General features: G+C 36.5%; 1 protein-coding gene across 1 annotated transcript in view; it reads right to left on the bottom strand.

The window, feature by feature from the left end:
- Positions 1-14,344: 14,344 nt before the first annotated feature.
- CCDC14 (coiled-coil domain containing 14) overlaps positions 14,345-24,991 on the bottom strand; it is a 44,128-nt gene continuing 33,481 nt past the window's right edge. The window contains exons 10-13 of the mRNA XM_082654588.1: positions 24,049-24,131; positions 21,573-21,791; positions 21,147-21,279; positions 14,345-15,350 (exon numbers count right to left, since the gene is read on the bottom strand). Coding sequence (XP_082510714.1) covers positions 14,426-15,350; positions 21,147-21,279; positions 21,573-21,791; positions 24,049-24,131 — 1,360 coding nt within the window. The 3' untranslated portion in view covers positions 14,345-14,425. The remainder of the gene's footprint in view (positions 15,351-21,146; positions 21,280-21,572; positions 21,792-24,048; positions 24,132-24,991) is intronic.

Below are 24,991 nucleotides of genomic sequence, written 5' to 3'. Positions count from 1 at the left end.
CTTTTGTTGCCTGTGATATTGATGCCATACTTAAACTATTGTCAAATCCAAGGTCATGAAGATTTTCTCCTATGTAAGAATTTTATAGTTTTAGCTATTGCATTTAGGTCTTTAATCAATTTTGAATTAATATTTGTAAATGGGGTACGGTAAAGGTCCAACTTCATTCTTTTGCATGTGGGTATCTAGTTTTCTCAGTGCCATTTGTTGACAAGACTGTTTTTTCCCCATTGAATGGTCTTGGCAGTCTTGTCAAAAATCAATTGGCCATATATGCAAGGGTTTATTTCTGGACTGTCTATTGTATTCCATTGGTCTATATGTCTGTCCTTATGCCATCCCACACTGTTTTGATTATTGGGAGTTTTGTATTACGTTTTAAAATCATGAAATGTGAGACCACCAACTTTGTTCATCTTTTTGAGATTGTTTTGGTTATTTGGGGGTCCCTTGAGATGTCATGAATTTTAGGACCTTTTCCCCCCCTATATTTGCAAAAAAACATCGAGATTTTGAGAGAGATTGCATTGAATCTGTAGATTGCTTTGGATAGTATTGTCATCTTAATAATATTAAGCCTTCCAGTCCACAAACACAAGATGTCTTCTCATTTATTTTCTTTCTTTTCTTCTTTCATTTCTTTTTGTAATGTTTTGTAGTTTTTGGTGTAAAAGTCTTTCACCTCCTTGGTTAAATTTATTTCTAACTACTTTATTCATTTTTGATGCTATTGAAAATGGAATTGTCTTCTTAATTTACTTTTCTGATTGCTCATTCCTAGCATATAGAAATGCAACTGATTTTTGCTTATTGATTTTGTATCCTGCCCTATTATGACAATTTTATTCCACTTCCAAAAATTTATCCTTAATGTGAAGTCCTGTCCTGAAAGGGAATCCTGGCTGGTCAGTTTTAAGAGTTAATGGGGGCTGGACTGTACCAGTCCTTATAAACTATGGCTAATGACTAGAGATCAAGAGGGTTTGCATAAAGTTATTGGAAATATATCACTTAACCTGAAAAATACCATGGTCCAAACACACAAACCTAGTGCACGATGGCTGATTTGTCAAGATTAAATAAATCAGCTTCAGAGAGAAATTTTTCTGTTTGTCCCCTTTGATGTCCTGAAATAATGCAAGTTAGCCCCATCGCCCCACAGCAAGACACTAGTTGTAGAAAATATTCCTTTGCTTGATGGGGATGGGGTTTCCATTTATTTTTACTGCCTTCCTAGGAAGTTTAATCTGCAAGTCCTGGCCTCCATCTGTCTGTGCACATCCTCTGCACTTCCTTCCTGTCTTTGGATCCCTTCTCTGGCCTGGTCCTCTTCATTGCTGGGCCCTTATTAGGAAAGCCAAAGGAGAAAGAAAGGGAAGAAAGAGAAGGTAAAATATAATTGATTAATCTCTGACAAGTGTCAAATATTAAATAGCTCACCTTAGTTTATGAATTCATTAAATCCACCTAGATCAGCATTAGTGGATTAAGGTTAAAAGTCAGTTTTCTGCATAATGAGAATCTGTGGCCAGATGATATCATCTATTAAAAATCCTTTGTTTTTCAGAAGTAGAAACGGAGGTTAGAGAGTAAGTCATACATTTCCACCTCAAATTTGTTGTGTGAAGGGAGTATAGTTTAGTGCTAAGATCTTCTGAGTCAGCCACTTGGTTTGCATGGCAGCTTTGTCATTAACTAGTTGTGTGACCTTGGACAAGTAAATTCTTCTGGGCCTTAATTTCCTAATTGTTAAAAAATGAGATACAAATGAAATAAACCCTGTCTACTTCATGGTGTTGTTTTGAAACTTGAATGAGAAGATGCACTGCAAATCATATTAACTCTGGCCTCCAGTGGGCTAAAATTCTTTCCATTATTTATGAATACACAAAGTGAATGAAGGAGTATATTTATTGTAATTATTTTTCTGTGGAAATAAACAACGACAAAAAGGTATTCATTGCAAAACCAAAACAAACAACATCATAACAGCAAAATGGCATTTCTAAGAGGAAAAAAACAAACAGAAGAAAAACTTCCTTGGGAAATTTTTACCCTGGATTATCCCAGCATGTTTTATAATGGTCTCCTACATGTCCATGTACCCACTAGAAAAACTGGCTAATTAAGTCAAGAGCCCTCTCGTGAGGGCTGACATTAGGATGTTGGCTAAAACAGCAACATTCCAGATTCCTCTTCTTTGTGGGTCTTCCAGGGCTCATCTGGTTCCCTCCCCCAACCTCTTAGCAAGACCTTACCTAAATGATCTTAGAGAGATGCATATCCACCTTTCCTTCCTGATAATATGAGAAGGAGCTTTCAATTCAATTACAAGTTCCAGTGACTGGACAGTCTGTCTAAAAAGTTCTTTCTTATGCCTTTATAATCTTCATGCTGCTAATAAAAATCCATTCAAATCATGTTAGTGACAAAAATTCTAAATACTATAAATAAATTTAACAAGATAGACTCAAAATCTATATTGAAACAAACTGAGGGAAAAAACTATTAAAAGACACAAAATAGGATTTTAATAAATTGAAAGTCATATCATGTTCCTAGAAGGAAAGACAATAAAAAACTGTTAATTCTACAAATTTTAATATATAAATTTAATGTAGTTCCAATTAGAATTCCAAGGTTTTTCTTGGAATTAGATAAAATGATTCTAAAATTCAATAGAAAAAGAATGCCAAAGAATAGTTAACACAACTATAAAAATGTAAGAAAAGACAGAGTGGGTATGTACAGGGGCTTACTAAGATATCAGTTGTACTATAAAGTTTATGTATTCAAATCAATATGGCATTAGTAAGGGTGTATAAAAATGTATTTGTGGAACAGAATAAATAATTGATAATTATATTACAGTGGCTATTGTTTGTGTGCCAAACTGGTAGTTCAATGGGAAAAAGATGAATTCTTTTTTTTTTTAAAGTGCAGTCATAACGGGCTACCCATCTGAAAGAAAATAAAAATGGACTACTATATTATACTAAATTCAAAAGTAAACTACAAATGGATTAAAGATTTTAATATAAAAGAAAAATATTTTTAAACTTGAAGAAAACTGTCTACGAGATTATATATACAATCTATGGTTTGGGGAGACTTTCCTTACCAAGAACTAAGAAACTATAAAATAAAAACAAGTATATTTGACCATATACAAATAATTTTTTTTTTTTTTTTGGTTTGGCAAAACGTACTAAGACAGTTAGTTGCAATCAATATGTCTGGAAAAATGTTTGTGCTACTATATTCTCACAAAGGATTACTTTCTATACAAAGCACCCTTAAAAATTGGTAAGACAAAATCAACAATGGGAATAGAAAATTGTGCAAAGGATACAGACAAACAATTCACTAGTGAGTAAAGCCAAAGGGCCCAACAAACACATGAGTATGGTCAAATTCATTCATATGGTAGAAATCAGGGAAATAAAAATGAAAGTAACATAAAATTGCTTGACACCCATCACACTGGCAAACACAAAAACAGCCATAGCAAAGCTTCCACTGATCAAATGTGGGACAATTTAAGTATCAATAAGAGTCATAACAACAGTGGATTAAAACACATCAAATAAATTTAATCCATGAATTCATAAAGATACTGAAAAACAATTCACCACTGAAGGATACTAGGGAACCAATTCATTATTTTGAAAACTGGTAAGTAACTGGAAAGAATTAAGCATTTTTCTTATTTATGTAAATGAACTGTTGGGCAACCAAATAGCAGATGGGAGGGAGTTTTTCTTTATAGATGTATTCTGTGTCACAAATGAAAAAGGATAGAGTTGGACGGTCATCATTTTGCAACCCTAATGGATCTGGACATTGACAATCAGTGGTTGCTAACATCACAAAGGGAGAGACAACCAGACATTATGTGAGTCCCAGTGGAGGAACAGACACCACCTATGAATTATTCTTGTCATAAAGGTCAAACCTGAATCTGACCAAGCTTCTAGATTCCACTACCAATTCACAGGAAATAACTAGGATAACATTCCACTACAACATAGGGATGCAACCTACAAAATTCAGACTGCAAGAAACTTCACGGCACTGACAACTGAGTTCTTTTAACAAATAAATTGTAAGGAACAAAAAGATGGAGAGAGAGACTATAAATTAAATGACACATAAAACACTTTAATTCGTTGCAATTTGTAGGCCTTATTTGAATCCTTACTCAAATAAAATGTAAACACTGGCTGAATATTTAATGAATAATTATTGTTAATTTTTTAGATATTATAATAATATTGTGTGATTTTATCTTTTAGACATACTTTTTTTTTTTTTTTTTTTTTTTTTTTTTTGTGGTACGCAGGCCTCTCACTGTTGTGGCCTCTCCCGTTGCGGAGCACAGGCTCCGGACACGCAGACCCAGCGGCCATGGCTCACGGGCCCAGACGCTCCACGGCATGTGGGATCTTCCCGGACCGCGGCACGAACCCGTGTCCCCTGCATTGGCAGGCGGACTCTCAACTACTGCGCCACCAGGGAAGCCCTAGACATACATTTATACTTATATTTATAAATGAAATAATATGGCATCTGGAATTTGCTTTAAAATAACATAAAACAGGGGGAATTAGGGACAGAATCAGCCATGGCAGATGGCGGTTGAGGCTGCCAGATAGGAACATGATAATTCATTATATTATCTGCCTACTTTGTGCATGTTTGAAATTCTCCACAATAAAAAGCAACACACACACACACACACACACACACACACACACACACACACACACACACACACACACACACACACACACACACACACACACACACACACACACACACACACACACACCCCCAAGCCATCGTTCCTATTGCTGACTGCGTGGTATGCATGAAGGCAATTCTCACACATGGCTGGCAGAAATGTAAAGTGTTACAACCTTTGCAGAAGGCAATTTGGCAAGATCTATTTTTTAAAATACATATATCCTTTGTCCCAGGAATTCTACTCCTGGGGCCCTATTCCTCAGGAATAGAAGTAGAAATCCACAAAGCCACATTACAGGTATGTTTACTGTGAAACTGTTCATAGGGGAACCCCATCTACAGCCATCTACAGTCTACAGCAGATTTGGTAGACTGGTCCACACTCCCTCCAGTTAACCCTTTTCTTATGTGTCTTTCTATTTTGCAGAGGCTGAAAAACTAAAGACATGGTTCCCAGACTGCCTTGAAGCTAGTGTTCTAGACTGTGATTTAATTTCACCAGTCAGATGTACTAGTGCAGCTCTGACAGACGCAGTATGGGTCTGGAGTCAAAAGTTCTGGCAGTAGCTTCCTACCCCACCAAGTTGCAGGTAGGGTGTCCTGATTCTGGAACCTGCAGCTGGGACAGCAACTTCCTGACTGTATGGATGTTGTAGTTCCCTTGGGGGGCAGGTTCTTTGGGACCGTTGTGGGAGTCATCCCTGGAGGCCCAGCCTAGAGCCTGCTATATGGGTCCCTCTAATGATTTACTAAGTCCCAAATTTCCTACATTAAATCATTTTCTACTTAAAATAACTAGTTTCTGTTATATACAACTGATCCAAATTATTGAATAAATTGTAGTATTACATCTCCATATCATAGAATATTAAAAGAATGAATTAGGTCCATATAAATGACATACTAGTCATCTAGAGGGATTTTCATAGGTACTTCTAAGTGTGAGAAAATAAAAATACAGAAAAATGAGTATCTTATGACCCATTTTTGCAAAACAATGATCAACTCCCTGAAATTTCTATAAATACAAGGATCCATGTAGGATTTTATGAGCATGGAGAAAATACTGGTTATGAATATAGGTTACAGGTGTGTGGCTAGGGAATACAAAAGGGGCTAATATGGCGATAGGAGGTGTAGAATGAATGTTGGTGAAAAAAAGCAAGCATGATATGATCTTACATATATACATTATTTGGTCAAAATAAAAATTAAGCAACACATAGGTTTGAAGTAGAAGCTTAATAGGAATCAAAGCAGAGAGAAAAACAAATTACAAGGAAATATTTGAAGAAATAATGACTGAGAATTTTCCAGAATTAGAAAAGGATGTAAGATCACTGATTTAAAGAGCTCATAGAGCACTAACAGGATTCATTAAAAACAAAAACAAAACACTGTCATATTCATTAGAGTGAAATTTAAGATCATCAAAGCCAGAGAAAATTTTAAAGGCTTCCAGAGAGGAAAATTATATCACCTTGAAAGCAACAAGGCTCTGGTCCATGACAGTCTTCCTCAGAGCCACTGGGAGCCAGAAGGCAACAGTGTAATGTGCAAAGTGCTGAAGGAAAACAAGTTTGAACCTAGGATTTTATATCAAAGCCACTATGTTTTAAATCTGATATTCCCTCATCCTACTGTCAATTTTGCCTTCGTTTCTGAGGTGGCTTAATCTTTTCCTTCCATTTCTTTCCTAAACTCTGCCAGCTTCTGCTTCATTTCCTCCTGCTGTCTCATCGCCTTGTCCCTAAGTTTTTGCTTCTCTGTTCAATGTTCTTGATTTTAATAAATATTCGTTAAAATCAGTTTTAAAAGTTCATGGCCAGAGACTTCCCTGGTGGTCCAGCAGTTACGACTCTGTGCTCCCAATGCAGGGAGCCCGGGTTCGATTCCTGGTCAGGGAACTAGATCCCGCATGCTGCAACTAAAGATCCTAAGACCTGGCACAGCCAAAAAAATTTTTTTAAGTTAAAAAATTAAAAAAAAAAAAAAAAGGTTCATGCCCAAATATTTAGTCAAAACTTTAAGGCATTTTTTTTTTTTTTTTTTTTTTTTTTGTGCGGTACACGGGCCTCTTCACTGTTGTGGCCTCTCCCATTGCAGAGCACAGGCTCTAGATGCGCAGGCTCAGCGGCCTTGGCTCATGGGCCCAGCCGCTCCGCCATGTGGGATCTTCCCGGACCGGGAACCCGTGTCCCCTGCATCGGCAGGCGGACTCTCAACCACTGCGCCACCAGGGAAGCCCTATGGCAACATTTTTTTGATGTTTTTATTTACTTATTTTAAAATTTATTTTTGGCTGCATTGGGTCTTTGTTGCTGCACACGGGATTTCTCTAGCTGCGGCGAGCAGGGACTACTCTTCCTCACGGTGCGCGGGCTTCTCTTTGTGGTGGCTTTTCTTGTGGAGCACAGGCTCTAGGCACGTGGGCTTCAGCAGTTGTGGCAGGCAGGCTCAGTAGTTGTGCTCGCGGGCTCTAGAACACAGGCTCAGTAGTTGTGGTGCACGGGTTTAGTTGCTCTGTGGCATGTGGGATCTTCCTGGACCAGGGATTGAACCCATGTTCCGAGCATTGGCAGGCAGATTCTTAACCACTGTGCCACCAGGGACGTCCTTGATAAGGCTTTTAATTTAGTTTTATTTTTCTATTTCTTTTCTCTTTTCTTTCCTCAAAATATTCTAGTATAGATCCTCTGCTGGTCCTTCTTGATGACTGATTTTTTTTTGAAGCAGATAAGGAAGGTTTTCCTGGATCAGCTATTTGCAGAATGCTTGTGTATAAGAAGGGTTGGAATTTTCCTTAATCTTCAGTTTTGTGCAGTGATTTGTTTAGCGTTACTTCTCTACATGGCAATAGGCATCTATATTTTCCCCCCAACATAAAGCTTATCGAACTTCTTTCCATTGTCGTAAACTAAGGATTTACAACGTTTCCCTCTGGGCGAGCTGTTCATCATTAAGAAGCGTACTCTGCTAGCTCTTTCTGCTACCTGGAACCCATAGCATCCCCTCTCTGTTTCTTATCATATGTACCCTGCTTGATAACTACTGCTTCTGGCAGTTCTTCTAGCTCATCTGTGACTTGGTTTTAGAGCTGCCTCCTAGTTTTCCTCACAAATGGCATTTGTACTTCTCTTGTTTTTGATTTCTACAAAAGAAGGGGAAAGGACAACTTTACACTTCCATCTTCACATTGAAATCCAATGGAAACTATAGTTTAAATGTGAGGGTGACAAAAAAAAATATTCGAGTCCTCAGAAAGTCACCACACAAAGATACTCTTTAAAAGTGATATCATCAAAAAAAAAAAAGTGATATCATCTAGAAGAAAAATAAATATGGAGGACACCTAAGAGATGAGTATTAGAGGAAAAGAGAAAGAACAGCAACCCAAAGCTAAAATTCTATATGACACCAACATGGTGTGAGTGTCCATCAGCACTATGTGTCTAGTTCCTTTGGTTGCAAACCATCTCCTTGGAAGTTGTAGCATTTTGAGCTGGAGAGTCTTTGAGATCATATTTCCTCATTTGGCAGGTCCTTGGGCTCTAGGTCCCTCAGAGGCACACTTTGTCTTGTGTTTAAATACTCAGTGTGGCACACACTAGAGAGCTAATGAATTATAAATGGTTGAAGGTCACAAAGACTATGAAGACAGACTCACTTGGTCACCTGACTCCCAATCCAGGGCTCATTCTCTTCTAATGCACCATTATTAAAATGAACTTTCCCATAGACTTAAATATCATTGCCTTTTCAAGTGTCTTACATTCATCAATGATCTATCATGACCTTTTCTCAAACTTTGGCCAGAGATACAAAACGACAATTTAAATTCTCATACTCTTTATGGGTAAGTTAGGGGACAAGAGGAGCTGCCTTATGTGTTAGTCATCCATCATTACAGAAATCTGACCAGATGGCTTTTTAGACCAGTTGAGATGGTGGGGAGGGAAGAGGTGATGACAAGTGGTCTGAGTCTCTGGTGAAAAAAAATGATCATTAGCTTTGTGGCAGGGGAAGGGTGGAGTGGTGGCATAGAGGTCACTGCTCTAAATGGTGAAGACCTACTTACTCAAATATTTATTGGCTTGTTCTAGTTTGTGTACCATCTTCCACCAATCTATCTCCCTATCCTAAGACAGCAAGTTGGATAGTATTGACCTAAAAAAAAGAAAAAGAAAAAAGATTAATTTTCTCTCCATCTATTGAGGCTCTGGATTTAAAATTTTATTTTTCCTTTACTCCTTTCTTCTTGCCAAACCACAAACTACTACCCTCCAGAAGGATCTGTTCTGCTTGTTTTGGAGCTGCTGACTCTTAAAATACTTGATTCTGGTCTCCAACCCCATTCTGGGGCTAGAGCTCACAGCCAAGTGCAGAATAATCTGGAAAGGATGGTGGGGTGAAAATATGTACCTTGGCTGTGTGCTCCCTGCTGGGCAGTGGACCTCATTCCTTGTTTTAGATTTGAACAAATGTGTCCGTCTCCAGCTCCAAAGGGGACCACATCTTCCTGCTGGAGAGTCTGTGATACTTCTGCATGTCTCCTTGAGATCTCCATGGAAAATGAGCCCTCTTACTCTCCAGCGGAACAGAAGATATTGCTGGGGTCCTGGAAATGTCCGAACTCACTGTGAATGCCAGTGTTGATGGGGGAAAACTCATGTAACTTTCTCCATCCATTTTAAAAGCAAGTTTAGATAATGACTTTTGATGGAAATGGCCAAGTGGGAAAATTGTTTTACTAGCATTATGCCACATGTTAAACAGAGAATTTAAGAACATTGTGTGTCTTTCATAAAGCAAAAATGAAACCTTAAGTGTCTAGCACAGTACACGCCCATATACATGTAGACCAACTATATATAATTAGTGATCATTAACAACTATTTACCACTGACAGTTTGCAAAGCATTTTTACTTATCTAATCCTCATGATAAATTACAGAAGGAATTCCTTTATTATTAGACCATGCTAGTAGAGAGAGAATGGCATACAGCTAGATTCTGGTGACAGATTTGGGGACCCAGGGGTTCAAGTGGTCATGAGATTCACCTGATATCAAGGAGACAGCATAGTGAAGAAAGTAGACTGAGAATCACAATATCTGGTTCAGGTGTTAGCTGTGGGGCCTTGAGCAAACGTCTTTAATATTTTTGTTTTCAATTTCCATATTTCTAAATTATCCTTGCACTGGTGACAGTTTAAGTTTCTGCCCTATCTCCCCTCCTAAAGATCTAAGAATCTGTGGCTTCTCCACAGCACAAGCAGTAGTGTGCAACTGTTTGCTAAACAAGTGAATTTTGCTTCAGAAGTTAATAATAGGTATAAAGAATAAAAGTTACAAGGAGGCTAACGCTAGGAGCTTAGATGTATGTAATAAAGCTATAACAAGCAGTTGCATGACCTTGCCCACACCAGGAGGAAATTAACTGAAGCCTCGATGACCATTTGTCAGGGATTTAGTTAAGTCCAGCAGTAGTTATTAACTGCCTACTATATAATAGGTACCTAGTGTCACGGGGTGTCAAAGATGAATAAATCCTGGTCCCTGCTCTTACGTACACAGGGTAGGAGAGGCTGAAATGTAAACTGATGCATCAGTAGAGGTATATGCAAGGTGCAGAAGTTGTACTCTGGGTTTGAAGAATGAGTAAGAATTTGTCAGGAGCCTGAGGAAAAGGGTGGTCCAAGCAAAAGGTACATTTGGGATATTACCAGTAGTAGGTATCACTGTAAAACAGATTTCCTCTTCGGGTATGAGAGTGAGAGAGAAGACTTTTATAGATAGAAGTGCTTTCAAAAACCAATTTTAAGCCCTTCAGAAGTCCCTAAGATCTTACCATCTCTGATAATAATTCTCTGGGAGGTCATACTCGGGCCAACTGCTTTAAATAAAATATGCCCAGTTCTCTACACGATATACTAAAACACCAATATATAAGTTACATAGTCATAGAACACATTTGTTTAAGCAACTTTAGGCAAAAGGAAAGCAAGAATTAACAGATTTGAAAAATGATTAAGGGAGTGTTAGCTCATAAATCAAATTCAACTTTAGTGTAATGCTTAAATTCTAGACTCCTAAAAATAAATTTTGAGAAAGGGCCTCTTACTCTAATAATTAAAACTTTAACCACTTCTGTCATTCTTTGTGACCTTACCCCATTTTTTTCTTCACAGCACTTACCCTTTGCTTGCGTCACACTGTAACATAAGCTCCTTGAGGGTAGAGAATACCTGTCTTGCTCACTGTTGTGTTCTCAGAACCCAGAAAAGCACCTGGCACATATTAGAGCTTTCATTTCATTTATTCATTGAATGAATGAATGAACCTTTAGCTGAAGGGATTGCCCCATAATATGAGCACTAGATACACTTAAGTTGTGATTTGGCTGCATATGCCCTTTCTACCTAACTAGGCTTTGCAATTCTGCCCTACTTTCCATGTGGTTGAAGGCCTTTATTTTTAAGGCACTTGACATAAATGCCACCATTAGTAAAAAGTAGAGATTTCTGGACAATTCACTAAACTCCAAGGGTGGCAAGAATAACAGAAAAATGTGCACCAAGTACTTCTTTGGCTTCTTTAGCCCTGATTCTAGGATCCCTACGCTTGGTCAAATAGAATCAGATTCTAATTTCCATCTTCAGTGGTATTCACAAATACTAAATCCATAATGAACAACCTGTACATTATCTCCACAGATCCAAGAAAGGACCGCAGAATAGTGACAAAATGCTGGAGAATAGTTCCTTCCTATTCTACAGCCAGTACCTATCAGGAGACCCTGAATTCATCCTTTCAGAGGTTAGGGGACAGTCCATATGCTTTTCACATTCTAGGATATCAGAAAAGGTTTTGTGAGAACACCGGGATTTGGGACTAGAATGACCCTACTGAGATGATGATGAGGCAGTTACAATGACTCCTAGTGTGAAGATCAGAACTACTGAGAATGGGCCCTCTTCCTCTCCTTTTTAGCCCACTCTCCATTATCACTACCGTTATCAAGACTTACACTGGAATTTAACTCTGAACTTAACCAAGAACTTGATTTTTCATTTTAGACAGTGCTTGCTCAGTGAGACTTGAACTGATCAAATTAAAAACCTTGGCGTCATCTTTGAGTTCTCCTTCTCTTTCATTTCCTATTAAGTCACCAAGCCTATTGAAAACGTTTCCATTTGTCTCTCCTTTTTCACTCTTATTGCTAAAGGCTTATCAATTTATGTCTGGACTACTGCAATGGCTTTCTAAGTAGTCTCTAGCCTCTCTCTCCTCTAATCCTTCTTATTTACCATTACTCTATGCAGTTTTAAGAACATCCAGTTTCATCTGGTGATCCTCAATTTAAAAAAAAAACACCCCCAGGATACCCTTACACCCAATGATTTCATAATGTATAATGGTCATTCCTCAGCCTGGAGCTCAAGACGTTCTACAGTCTGACCCCAGCTCTTCTAAATTGTGTTACCGTCATCTATTACTACCATTACCATAAAGGAACGTCAACCCTCTATTTTAGTCAGGTTGCTGTACCTAACATTCTCTGAATATACCACTCAGCCTCCACATTCTGATGATGCTGACCTTATAGGGGGTTAACATTTTGAGGATATTTACAGAATTATTCAAGTCCTATACATTCTTTAAGATCCAAATGAAGTTTCTTCTCTTCTAGGTCCTCCTCTACCATTTTGGGACTTCTTTCTACTCTAAACTTCTATGAAACTCACTGTCTATTCCATCCATTTTGCTAGGGTCATATTCCATCCTAAAATTTAACCAAATTCTTTCATGTTTCTATGCCATGTGTATGTCTTTAATCAAATAAACAGTAAGCTCCTGGTAAAGGTCCCCCAAGGATTTTTCTAGTCTCATTTGTTCTTCAATCAAATTATTAACCCTTAGTTAACTGAACCCATAAACATTAAAAATGTTTCTTTGCATGTTAGGATGCCCGTCCTATATTAAGGGTAAAAGAGGACAATCTTCTTGGATATCATATAATAATCTTAAGAATTTACTTCTGCATATGAATAACAACTGAATATTTAGGAATACACAGATGACACAAATTTCTCCCTTGCTTTATTATTTTGTATTTCTGAACTGTACTTCTGAACTTATGTGTTCAAGGGCTGTGAACTGTTACCTCCACATACAACAAGGAATTAATTTATGAATACTGGAAGTAAGAAATTAAAAATATTAATGGACAATTCTGTAAAAATAGCTTAGAATTCATTTAATATTTAGACCTAAGAAATCTCTTTCTATAAAATCTGAACATGTCAAAGAGACTATATCTGGGCCCTTTAGAATCTGTAGCCCCAACACTTAAAAACTAGCAGGAAGAGGTTCTGGGACCAGCAGAACACTCTTTAATGCTAAAGCCTGCCCAAGCACTAAATACAATGACACCAGGGAGGTGACTTGTATGGCATATCAGTGATAGCACACTACGCAGTTTTCTAAGAGTTAAAATGTGCTGTTTACGTGGAAGGAAATGATACCAAGTAGTTAGGGAGTGCTAGTTTAGAGAAGCACAGACCAACCTAATTCATATTATTTAAAGAATAGAAAATGTTCTCAGCTAAAGTGCTGAAAAAAAGAAAAAATTGGTCCAGAAAGGCAGAATTACAACCAGTGCAAGATTTATAAAATCCATCATGTTCAGAGACTTCCCTGGTGGTCCAGTGGGTAAGACTTTGTGCTCCCAATGCAGGGGGACCAGGCTTGATCCTTGGTCGGGGAACTAGGTCCCGCATGCATGCCACAACTAAGTTGCGGCATGCATGCCGCAACTAAGACTTCGCATGCTGCAACTAAAGAGTCCGTGTGCTGCAACTAAAAGATCCCACATGCCACAATGAAGATCCCATCTGCCTCAACTAAGACACGGCAGAGCCAAAATAAATAAATATTGTTTTTAAAAAGTCCATCATGTTCAAATATAATGACAAAAAACAAACACTTCTTTATTTAAAAAACCAAATTTCCAAAACTAAAACTTCTTTGTTAGCATTTATTAGTCTTTTACTTTTTAATGGTCTTAAATGTATTTGTGACAAAAATAAAGTGCCAAAGTTTTAAGAAACCATATGCTAACTTAGGATGTTATCTATATTTTCTTGGACCAATCAATGATTTTTTAAAATAGAGATATTGGCACTTTTTCTCTTAAAATAAATGTTTATATGTCTCACCAATAACACCAGCCTGTAGCACAGCGCATTCCACATAAAAACACAATGCCATTAAAAACCAAACAGGAATCCTGAAAGAGAAAAGAAACTCTAGTTTTAATATAGTAAATTGTACCCAGAGACTCCCTTCCCATTATCCTTTAGAATAACCAGAGTCCTTCCAACCTGCACCCTTAGCCCAGCAGAGTAAGAATAAACTCTTAATTGATAAATACTAAATTAAATATTATTTACAATACTTACAATATTTTCCTAGTTACACACAACCTTCTTCTCTTAGCAAATGTCACTTTCTTAAGATGACTTGTTTTTAAAAGTTCCAGTGTCAATATATTCCAATAATAAATTTACTATTCATATAATTTATTATTTCACACATAATATAAAACTTTAAAGAAATTTAAAATATATATTCAATGTAGCCAAGTTCTATTCTTAAAAACAACTTTTCTTCTGAGTTTACGTCTCCAGAAGACCAGTCCTCAAGGACTTCTGGAGTCTAGCAATGTTGGCATCCAGTGCTGCAAGGCCATTTTGGAAGTCTTGTTCATCACGAGAAGTGAACGTTGAAAAAGAAGTGCTCCAGTCAGAGGTTAAATCAGAATTTAAAAAGCTACCATCAGAGACTGCACTACTTTCCACTTGAATGCTGCTGTTCTGACAAGTGGAGGGACCATGACACGCAGCCAATTCCTCTGGCTCCTCAGTGGCAGGAGGGATCTTGCGAATGGCTTCCTTTATTATCCTGAGGAGTTGCTTGTCCTCCATATCAGCTGTTCTGGAAAGTTTCTCAGGTGCAACTCCTTCCTCTTTGGAAGAGGAACAAACTCCAGGTGCACACAATTTATTTTCTTTTTCAGCAACAAGTCCACTGACCATCTGCGGTGGAGCAACACTGATCTGTAGCTGGAGGGATAATCTCTTAGATAGTGGTGATTTCTTTTTAGAAGTGCTTCTAGCAAACGGAATGTAAATTGTCTTATCCAAATTACACTCATCTTCTATTAAAGTTGTAATTTCACTCTCCTCATCAGAATCCTGTTTTGAAAGGGCAGGAATGATTCCAGGGGCTGATGCTTCCATGTTCCTAGCATTAGTATGCTGAGGGCCTTCAGAGGGCAGAACATTTTCATAGGGTCTATCTGGCATTGTGTTTTCCTCATTGTTAATTGTAGAAAGTGGCTCTGAACGTGTAATAATAGTGTGAACTGGTTCTAACTTATTTAGATAGCTCATTATGGAAGTGTGAGCAGGGATTCGGTCATGTTGAGGTTGTTTTTCATAAATGTTCAGGAGTGATTTCGTAAGATTACTCCCAGACTTGCAACGAGCAGTGTCCATACTAAGATCTGAGAGAAGCTTTGCCATACTGGTCTGTAAAGTTCTGTTAAGAAGAATTTAGTACACTAATTATTTCTTTGTACCCATTTCTTACATTTATTTAAATATACCTCATCTTTAAAAGAAAGTATTTGAGGCAAGCACCTGGTTCTTAATACAGGAAAAAGCAACTAAAAGCACAAAATCACAGAATATGCTCTGGAAAGAGTAAATTAAAATAAGAAATGATAAAAGATCTTGGTCTGCATCAAATCGATTATTATTATATCTAAAAATAGAGGCTCAGAAAAATTTCTCTCTTAAGGTACAGAGATGCTTTATTTTTGAGCAACATTGCAAAATGGTAAATATATTACTCATTTGTTAGTGGATTCTGTTAGTAATTAAATTACTTTCCATTCAAAATATATATGCAAAGGACGCTGGAATAGTGCTGGGTAAAAAAAAAGAGGATAGAGATAATTATCTAGTATAATTAGGTAGCAACAGCTAGGCTCCAGGAAAAGTGTGATATAAGGAAAACCACACAGGGTTTGAAGTCAGACAGAAATGGAATAATATCTTCACACTATCGCTAGCTGTGATCTTGGGCAAGTCACTCAACCTTCCTGAATCTCAAGTTCTTCAATTGCAAAATGAAGGTAACTACTTCAGAATTAGAGTGAACATTAAATAAGATAAAATAATAAAACATAAGGGTAAAGTGCCTAGCACAGTTTCAGGCTAAGTGGGTTTTTATTTCGTGGCAGCTTTTATTAGTAGTCCTATTAAAACCATTTTATACCAAGGCTTTAGTCTATTTGAATTGAATCATAATACACTCTTAAATACAGGTAAGAAAAAGAAACACACCAATTTTAAAAAAAGATACAAGGAACATCAACAGGTAATTTTAAAAGACTACAATTAGCCAATAAGCATGTTTTAAAAGTTCAACTCTTATCAGAGAAATTCAAAGTTTTTAAATGTGATTTTTTTTGGCCTATCAAGCTAACATAGGAAAATAAGAATATCCATTGTTAGAGAAGCTTGGAGAAGCAGGTATTACTAGTGGGAGTGTACACTCTCTGAGCAGACCAGCAATATATCAGAAGCCGTAAAGATTTGTATATCCCACACCTTTTGACCCACCAAATTGCACTTCTGGAACTTTATCCTACTGATATTCACCAAGAGGCTGTACCCAGAGATATATTTACAAAGATGTAATTTATAACAGAAAATAAATGGGGTTAATATCCTCAAATACTGTGGACTGATTTAGGTAAACTATGGTCTTACTGCATCACAGCCATCTATAGCCATGTTGTAAAGAATATTTATTGATAAGAAAATGTTTATTATACCAGGTTAAATTTAAAAGACAGACCATAAGCAACACAGTAACAATATTACTTTTGTAAAAACAGTTACACACATCCAAATAAAATACTAAAAGGAATCTTTATACGAAACCATTAGCAGTGATTATATCTTTGGATACAGAATGAGTGATTCTTTTCCTACAAAAGGAAAAAAATAGTTTTTTCCAACCTGGCTTTCACTGTCATCTTAAATATGCTATGTTTTGAGTTCTGATTACCATTCAAATGGCAATGGCTCCAGCCACTTTTTCCTCATACCTCTTTCAAGAAGCTAATGAGCTACTATTAAAAGATTAAAAAATATGCTATAGAAATGTATATTTAAAGAAATGCTGTAATGAATAATGATCCACTAGTTAATTCAACAAGACCGCACACTGCGATTTTTATTTATTTTTAGTAAAGAAATCCTTATGTTGAAGTTCCTTTCCAGACTTAAAAATGTTATCTCTGCTGTGCACAAAATCTGCAATACAGAAAGGAAGGAAAGGACAATGTAATAAGAGTTTAATCTCTGGAAATTAATAGCAATCACTAAGCTTCGCATGTGTAAACAAAATGTGACTCACCATTGTCTTTGAAATTAAATCTCTGTAAGTAAAAATAGGCCAAAATTTAAAAGGAAGCAATACAAGCACCTAGATAGCTACAAAGTAGTTATATTTGTGTTTCTATTATATGAGACTCAGCTAAACACACTGATTTTTAATGCTTGGAAAACTGGCACATTTTCATAATAAGAAATGTAAAGTTCTTTCTTGGCTATTTATAATAATTTAAATAACTATCAGCATTTGTAAGAGTGCTCTCAGAAGCTATTAGAAGAATATTTACTAATTATTTACTGAAAATATATTAATTTTCCTCACATTTTAATGGTTTTATAACATGTATTCTAGTAAAATCTTTAAAAAGTGATAAAGATGTATTTCAAAACTATTGAAGGGGGCTTCCCTGGTGGCGCAGTGGTTGGGAGTCCGCCTGCCGATGCAGGGGACACGGGTTCGTGCCCCGGTCCGGGAAGATCCCACATGCCGTGGAGCGGCTGGGCCTGTGAGCCATGGCCGCTGAGCCTGCGCGTCGGAGCCTGTGCTCAGAGAGGCCACAACAGTGAGAGGCCCGCGTACCACAAAACAAAACAAAACAAAAAACTATTGAAGGTTGAAGAAAGAAATGGTTTAGGAAATCTGTTTAGAACTTGTATGTGAAACTTCTAGTTCCATCATCCCTCCCCAGTAGTCTGAGAAAGGCATTAAAAAATTTTGTGAAATCTCTGAGACTATTTAACACACACACAAAAATATATACCTATCTGAGGTGCATGGCTATAGGGAAAAGATATGGGATAGATGAACATGAAGATTTATCTGTATTGTCAGATGTCATTGCTTTACTCTCTAACGTCAAAAGTAAAATTTAAATGGTCACAGTTAGCCCAGCTATAGGACTGGAGATGTTCCTAATTAATTGAATTACATAGGGTACCACCAAATATATCATAAATCACCAGTGTGGGTGAATTTTGACATCTGAGCTCCAAGAGCATTTTTTTTGTTGTTTTGCTCTTTAATTTAAAGGGCAAAACAAAAATTGCCATCAGTGGGTATATATACTTAGCATTTTGAAGCTAGTACTGAATCTTCAGAAAATGCAGTGGCAGAACTATAAGACACTGTGCTAAGCCTGCCTACTATGTTTCTATAATCATTTAGAGTCTAGTTAGTCTGACTAATAGCTGAAATAGTAGTCATGAGGCAGGATTTATGCTCAGCATAAAAAGAAAAGGTCCTTAACAACAATGGAAAAAAACTGACAGGAAAGTTCTTGAGTCTTAAGAAAAGGAGAACAAAATGTCTATATCTAACATTTTAGACACAGTCTTTTCTAAAAGCAGATAATATATAAGAATTAATGACCTTTCTCAGTTTCTATGTTAGGGTAAATGTTAAGGCTCCAATTGGCAAATGAATCCATTGTCGTTGCAAGGCTAAAGAGGGAATCTGAAGTCTTGGCTGAAGTCCAGCTCACGTCCCAACTGGGTGTGAAAGTCAGGTATGTGCCTTCATTTCTTTGGGCTTCCATTTATGCTAATTTCTAGAATAACTGTACTATTACTTACGCTGAAAACTGTTCTTACATTTTTGCTATCAATTTTCTTCACAAATGTACCACACGTTTATCCTTAAAAAAAGATGTTATTTCCCTTCATACATCATCAAAGAACTAGAATAGCTTTTTGCTTAACGATGTGGATATTTAGCAACTAAAATGATTAAATATTTCTTGTGTGTTTCACACTCATATATTTGGACCACAGTATACAATAAATGTTTGTTGAATAAATGAATAAGCAAATGAACCCATCCATTTATCCATCCATCTCCCCGGGGAAAAAATCCTAAGGTTTACGTAGACTAGATTAGGCATGGAGTTGTCACCAGGAATAAACTGTTTTAGTTAAGACCATACCATGTATGAGGGTGAAAGAAAACCTGGCTAGGAATTAAGAGATGTGAGTTCTAGTCCCAGCTCTGTTATTAACTCTCTATTAATATTTAACTTACATGGCCCTAGTTTCCCCAACCATGAAAATGCAGATATTTAAATCTTCCCTCCATAGATGAGGACAAATGAAATAATAAAGAGAGGACTTTGAAAAAAATCCAAGTGCTTTATAAAAAAAAGATAACATCAGCTTCTAATGTCATGCCCATAAAGGAGCTGGGTTTAGTAGTATGAAAAAGAAATTGAGGGAAGAAAACTCCCAGGGAGCTAGATCTTCTGCTTGGGGCCAACAACCATGCCCCTTAGAATGAGGAGATGCTGCCAGTGACACCGAAGCAACCATTCATGGAACTTGACCATGTTACCTTGCTGTCCTGTTTCTCTTTTCCAAACTGACTATATACCATATGTACTTTAATACATATGTTAAAAAATATGTATTAAAAAAGTTATTTTTTAACTTAAAAAAAGTTTACTGATATATAATTTATAAACTATAAAATACGGCATTTTAAAGTGTACAACGTAGTGGGTTTTTTGTATATTCAGAGTTGTACAACCATAACCTCTACCTAGTTTCAGAACCCTCACAAGAAACTCTGCGCCCATTAGCAGTCACTGCCCATTCTTCCCCTCTTCTCCCAGCCCTTGCCAACTACTAATCTACCTTTTGTTTCCATGGGTTTGCCTATTCTGGACATTTCTTAGAAATAAAATCATATAATATGTGGCTTATTGTGATTGGCTTCTTTTACCATAAATATTTAAAAATAACAGAATTTTTACCCCAAATTACTCCTCAGAAAAAAGACGACGCTTTTCTTTGGAGACCTTATAAAGACTTTCATAAGAAGGGACATTCTCCTAATTACTTCACTTTGAACAAGAGTGGTATAAACCAATTTTTAGAAACTCTGCCTAGAACCTAATTAATTAATTATAATACTACATGGATACAAGAAGTGTATTTTGTTTTTTTCACTGTTCAATAAAAGTTTGAGTGAAATTATTCTGTGAAAGATGAATGAGGAAAAAAGTGATATTTCTATATTAATAATAGCTTTTATAAAGTCACTTCAAATATGTTTACAAAGCAAAATTAATATTATATATATTATTATTTATATATATAGTTCATCTATTTCCCTAAAAGTTTATAGTTCAAAATTGGGAAAAAAAGCTTGTAATTCAAAATGGGTCTTCTCATTTGAAGTACGAAGAAGATTGTTTTCTATTCAGGATTGTTTTATGTTTAGAACTATGAATTTCCAGGATCATTCAAAGGCATGGTCAGATCTGATGATATTCAGGCCTAAAATAACTGACTACTCTAGGATTTAAAAAATTTGTTGAAAATCTAATTCTCGTGAACCATCTCAAGAGAAAACTGAACTTTATAAGTGCATTTCATTTAAAAATTGAGTGAGGTGGTTTTATTTATTTAAGACATGTTAAGGAATAAAGGGATCTTAGAAGTTGCTGCCAACTCCCTCATTTTACTGATGAAATGAATGAGGCTCAAAGAGGCTAAATGACTTATCCAAGATCTTATGAATGAGGGCTTACGGTGCTAAGTGCTTTTCATGAATGATTTCTTAGTCCTCCTATCAACCCTAATCATGTCCCCACTTTACAGGTAAGGTTTAGAAAGGTTAACTATCTTGCTCAGAGTCATACAGCTAATACATGGTAGAGCTAGGATTCCACTCAGGTTTCTTTGGCTTCAGAGAGCTCTTAACCATTTTGCCAAATAAGTCTTTAGTTCCTCATCAGAGGCCTTTTCACATGGTTTAAAAAAGCAGTTAGCCATGTTTGGAATTTATCTTAACTGGAACAGAAGAAAACATCATTAGAAATTAGTAAAAACATTGAGAAAAGGGTAGGGGTAAGAAAGCAGGTCCAAAATTATTTTGAAGTTCATAAATACATCTAACAAAAGGCATAAGTTATTCAAATGATGTCAATATTACCTGGTTAATTCTCTTAGTCGAGTCACCTCAGCATCACGCTGACGTAATGTTATTCCCAAAATCTGATTTTCCTTTTCTGCAGCTTCTAACTTAAACCGGCAGCTTTTCACATTGACTAAAGCTTCCTCCAATTCTAAAACAACAGAAAAGTTTTAGTTTCCCTATTACTTTTTTTTTTTTTTTTTTTGCGGTACGCGGGCCTCTCACTGTTGTGGCCTCTCCCGCTGTGGAGCACAGGCTCCGGACGCACAGGCTCAGCGGCCATGGCTCATGGGCCCAGCCGCTCCGCGGCATGTGGGATCTTCCCGGACTGGGGCACGAACCCGTGTCCCCTGCATCGGCAGGCGGACTCTCAACCACTGCGCCACCAGGGAAGCCCCCTATTACTTTTTAAAAAGTGACCATAACTGTAGTTCAAACACATACCAATTTTCATTCTTGTTGTCTCAATGTCAAATTGCTGTTTATTTTCAAGTAAAGTTTGATCTTTCTCTTTAAATATACCAGCAAACTTTTTGTTTTCATCTTTCTGACTTTCTATCACTTTTAAAAGCTCTTCATTTTTACTCTGTAGTAATTCTTGGCTCTTTAGTGACTCCTGTAATTGATTTTGCAGTGACTTGTTCAATGACTGAAGAGAAAACACTGTAAGACAAAATCGATCAAATAATTATTACCCCAGATTAAAAACCACAAACCTGGAAAAGCTGTTTTTTTTAAAAGAAAAGGCTTAGAATTTATTGATTTTGCTTAACAATTATATGCTTGAGCAGTTCTATGTAAATACTAAATGTATTTAAAAAAACTGATTGGCAGAAGTCATATCTTTCTTCTCCAATTGATATTTCAGGCATTAATTTTTTTACCTTTTTTAACAAAAAAATAATATATATACAAAGTAAAAAAAATTCATTTACCTTTTTTAACAAAAAAGTAATATATATACAAAGTAAAAAAAATTCAAACACCATGAAATACCAATGATACCAAATGAGTCTCAATGAAAAGTCTCCCTTCCCACCCCACCTCCACTCTCCCCCAAGAAGCAAGCAATATTAACTTTGATATCCTTCTGGAAAATACTTTTGCATATAACATATATTTAAGCATAAATGAATCATACTATACCCGTAGTTTCTAACCTTCCCTTTTCCCCCCTCCATAAGATTGTTATGTATCAGCACACAGACCTATCACATTCTTTCTAATGGCTATAAAATGGCACCTTTCATTTAACAGTTGCAGCCTTGAGTGAAGTGGAATCTGGGCATACAGTGGTGAACAACAGAGACATGGTTCCTGCTCTCATGGAGCTGATAGCAAACAAGTCATTATGAATAGTAATACATGCTCTCAAGGCAACAAGAAGGGAGATGGTAGAGAATAAAAAGAGATAGGCTGCTTAGAATGGCAACCACTGATCTCACTTTCCATCTTGGCCTCCTCTCTCCCACCCATCCCCATGGTTTATTCATAATGGAACCAGAGTGATCTTTTCCAAAATTACTCTGGTGAAGTTGAATGCGTTTATGAAGTGCGTGTTCTGTTGGGTGCTCATATTTTAAAAATTTCTTTGTAAGAGATATTTTTATATATTAGGAAAATCAAGCCTTTGTCATATCACACAAAAAAAATTTCCCCATTTTGTTGATGCTTTTTGAATGTATTTATAATTTTGTTGTGCATAAAATGAAAAAGATTTCTGGGACATGCTTTATCAATCTTTCCTTTGTAGCATGTGAGTTTTTGTTGGGCTTAGGAAAAGTTCCTAAGAATACAAAAAAAGTTCTTATCTTCTCCTCTATTACTATTAGTTTTTTTTTTTTTCTTTTCTTTTACTTTAAGCTCTGTGATCCATACGGACAACTTGGCAATATCTGTCAAAACTGCAACAGTATATATTATACCCTTTGACTCAGAAATTCTACGGCTATAATCTACAAAAACAGTCACACATGTGCACAAAGATATTTGTACAAGGATTTTCATTGCAGGATTATTTGTACTGGGAAAATGGGGAAAGTACCTAGATATCCATCGGCGGAGGACTTTAAATACATTATGACAGAACTACATAAACAGAATATCTACACAGTTCTTAAACAGAAAGAAACATATTTATATATTTTGATAGAGAAAAATGTCCACTACATATTAAGTGAATAAATACAAGCTGCAGGAGTATATACAGTGTAATCTCATTTTCACAAAAGAAGTACATATATAGTTCTATTAGTGCCCATCTGTTAGTAGATACGCAGTATTTATGAAATAAATCAATTATATATGAACAGGAGATATGTGAAAGGAAATACAGTCTTTTTTTAAAAAAATAGAGGTATTGGGACTTCCCTGGTGGTGCAGTGGGTAAGAATCCGCCTGCCAATGCAGGAGACAGGGGTTCGAGCCCTGGTCTGGGAAGGTCCCACGTGCCGCGGAGCAACTAAGCCCGTGTGCCACAACTACTGAGCCTGTGCTCTAGAGCCCCTGAGCCACAACTACTGAGCCCTCGTGCCACAACTACTGAAGCTTGCACTCCTCGAGCCCGTGCTCTGCAACAAGAGAAACCATCACAATGAGAAGCCCGCGCACCACAACGAAGAGTAGCCTCTGCTTGCCGCAACTAGAGAAAGCCTGTGAGCAGCAATGAAGACCCAATGCAGCCAAATATAAATAAATAAATTTTAAAAATAGGGGTATTATTGGGAATTCACAGCATGAATCTTTTATTTTTGTGTTTCTGCACTATTTTAAATTTTAATGAGTATTATTCTTACTTTTTTCATGTTGATTCTTAACAAAAAGTCCACTTAACACCAAGTAATTAAGAAAGTTCAATTCTTTATCAACATCTCCAGAGCCACAAAGAATTTACCATCAGTTCTTAAGTTCTTTTACCTACATTCAAGGTTGCATTCCAGAGAACCAGATGACTTTTGAGTTTTTTCTCGTTCTGTAAGTTGCTGGTTCAAAATTCTCAATTGCCTAAATGAAATAATGAAGAAACATGAATGCAAGAATCCCAAGCTCATTTAACACTATACATTTGACAGCCTATTAAAGTAGACAACACAAATAGTGGCTAGAACAGCAGAACTCCATTTTATCCCCCAAATATAAGACAAAAACAAAATAAACAAAGCAACAAAACCACACTACTGCTATTATTAGAAGGCCTGAGATAATTTTTAAAAGATTGTCTGGGATAGCATAAAACCACCCCTCACTAGAAAAAGGTTAACTTATTTTCCCCTTCCCTTTTTTGTTCCCTTTTCAGTGATTTCGTTGTTTGTTTCTATTTCTTTCATTTCTGTCTCCTCTTGCTATTTTCTTCTTCTGTCTTCCTTCCCAGGAAGTATTTTTATTACTGTAGTAATTATCTACTTTTTAAAAGATCTGTCATAACTACGAACCAGAATACCTACAGGGACCGACTGCTATCAGACATCTATCTGCTTGGCTTGTCATGCACTGTAAAAATTGGAAAACACAAATTTATGCTTCTACTAATTTATTAGATGTAAAAGTTAATGTCATTAAGTAAAGAGAATGCTAATAAGCAGCAACTCTTTCCCAAAATGAACTTCACAATATGTAGCTGCTTCACAAATAGGAACATACAAAAGGAAGTGTTTACTTCTAAGAAGTTAATAGTTAAAAAAATGTATCTCTGGTATCTTTCCAGAATTACTTACCTGGAAATAATCAAAACTAAAGTATTATTGTTACAAAATCTAAAATTATAGATCCTACCTCACATCATTTGTATGGATTAATTCAGAATGGATTAAAGAGCTAAACATAAAATATAAAAATGAACAAAACTTAACTATACAAGTTTTAGG

Source organism: Grampus griseus (genome assembly GCF_964374135.1).
Source record: "Grampus griseus genome assembly, chromosome: 5".
Taxonomy (NCBI): Eukaryota; Metazoa; Chordata; class Mammalia; order Artiodactyla; family Delphinidae; genus Grampus; species Grampus griseus.
This window is presented reverse-complemented; position numbering and strand designations above follow the sequence as displayed.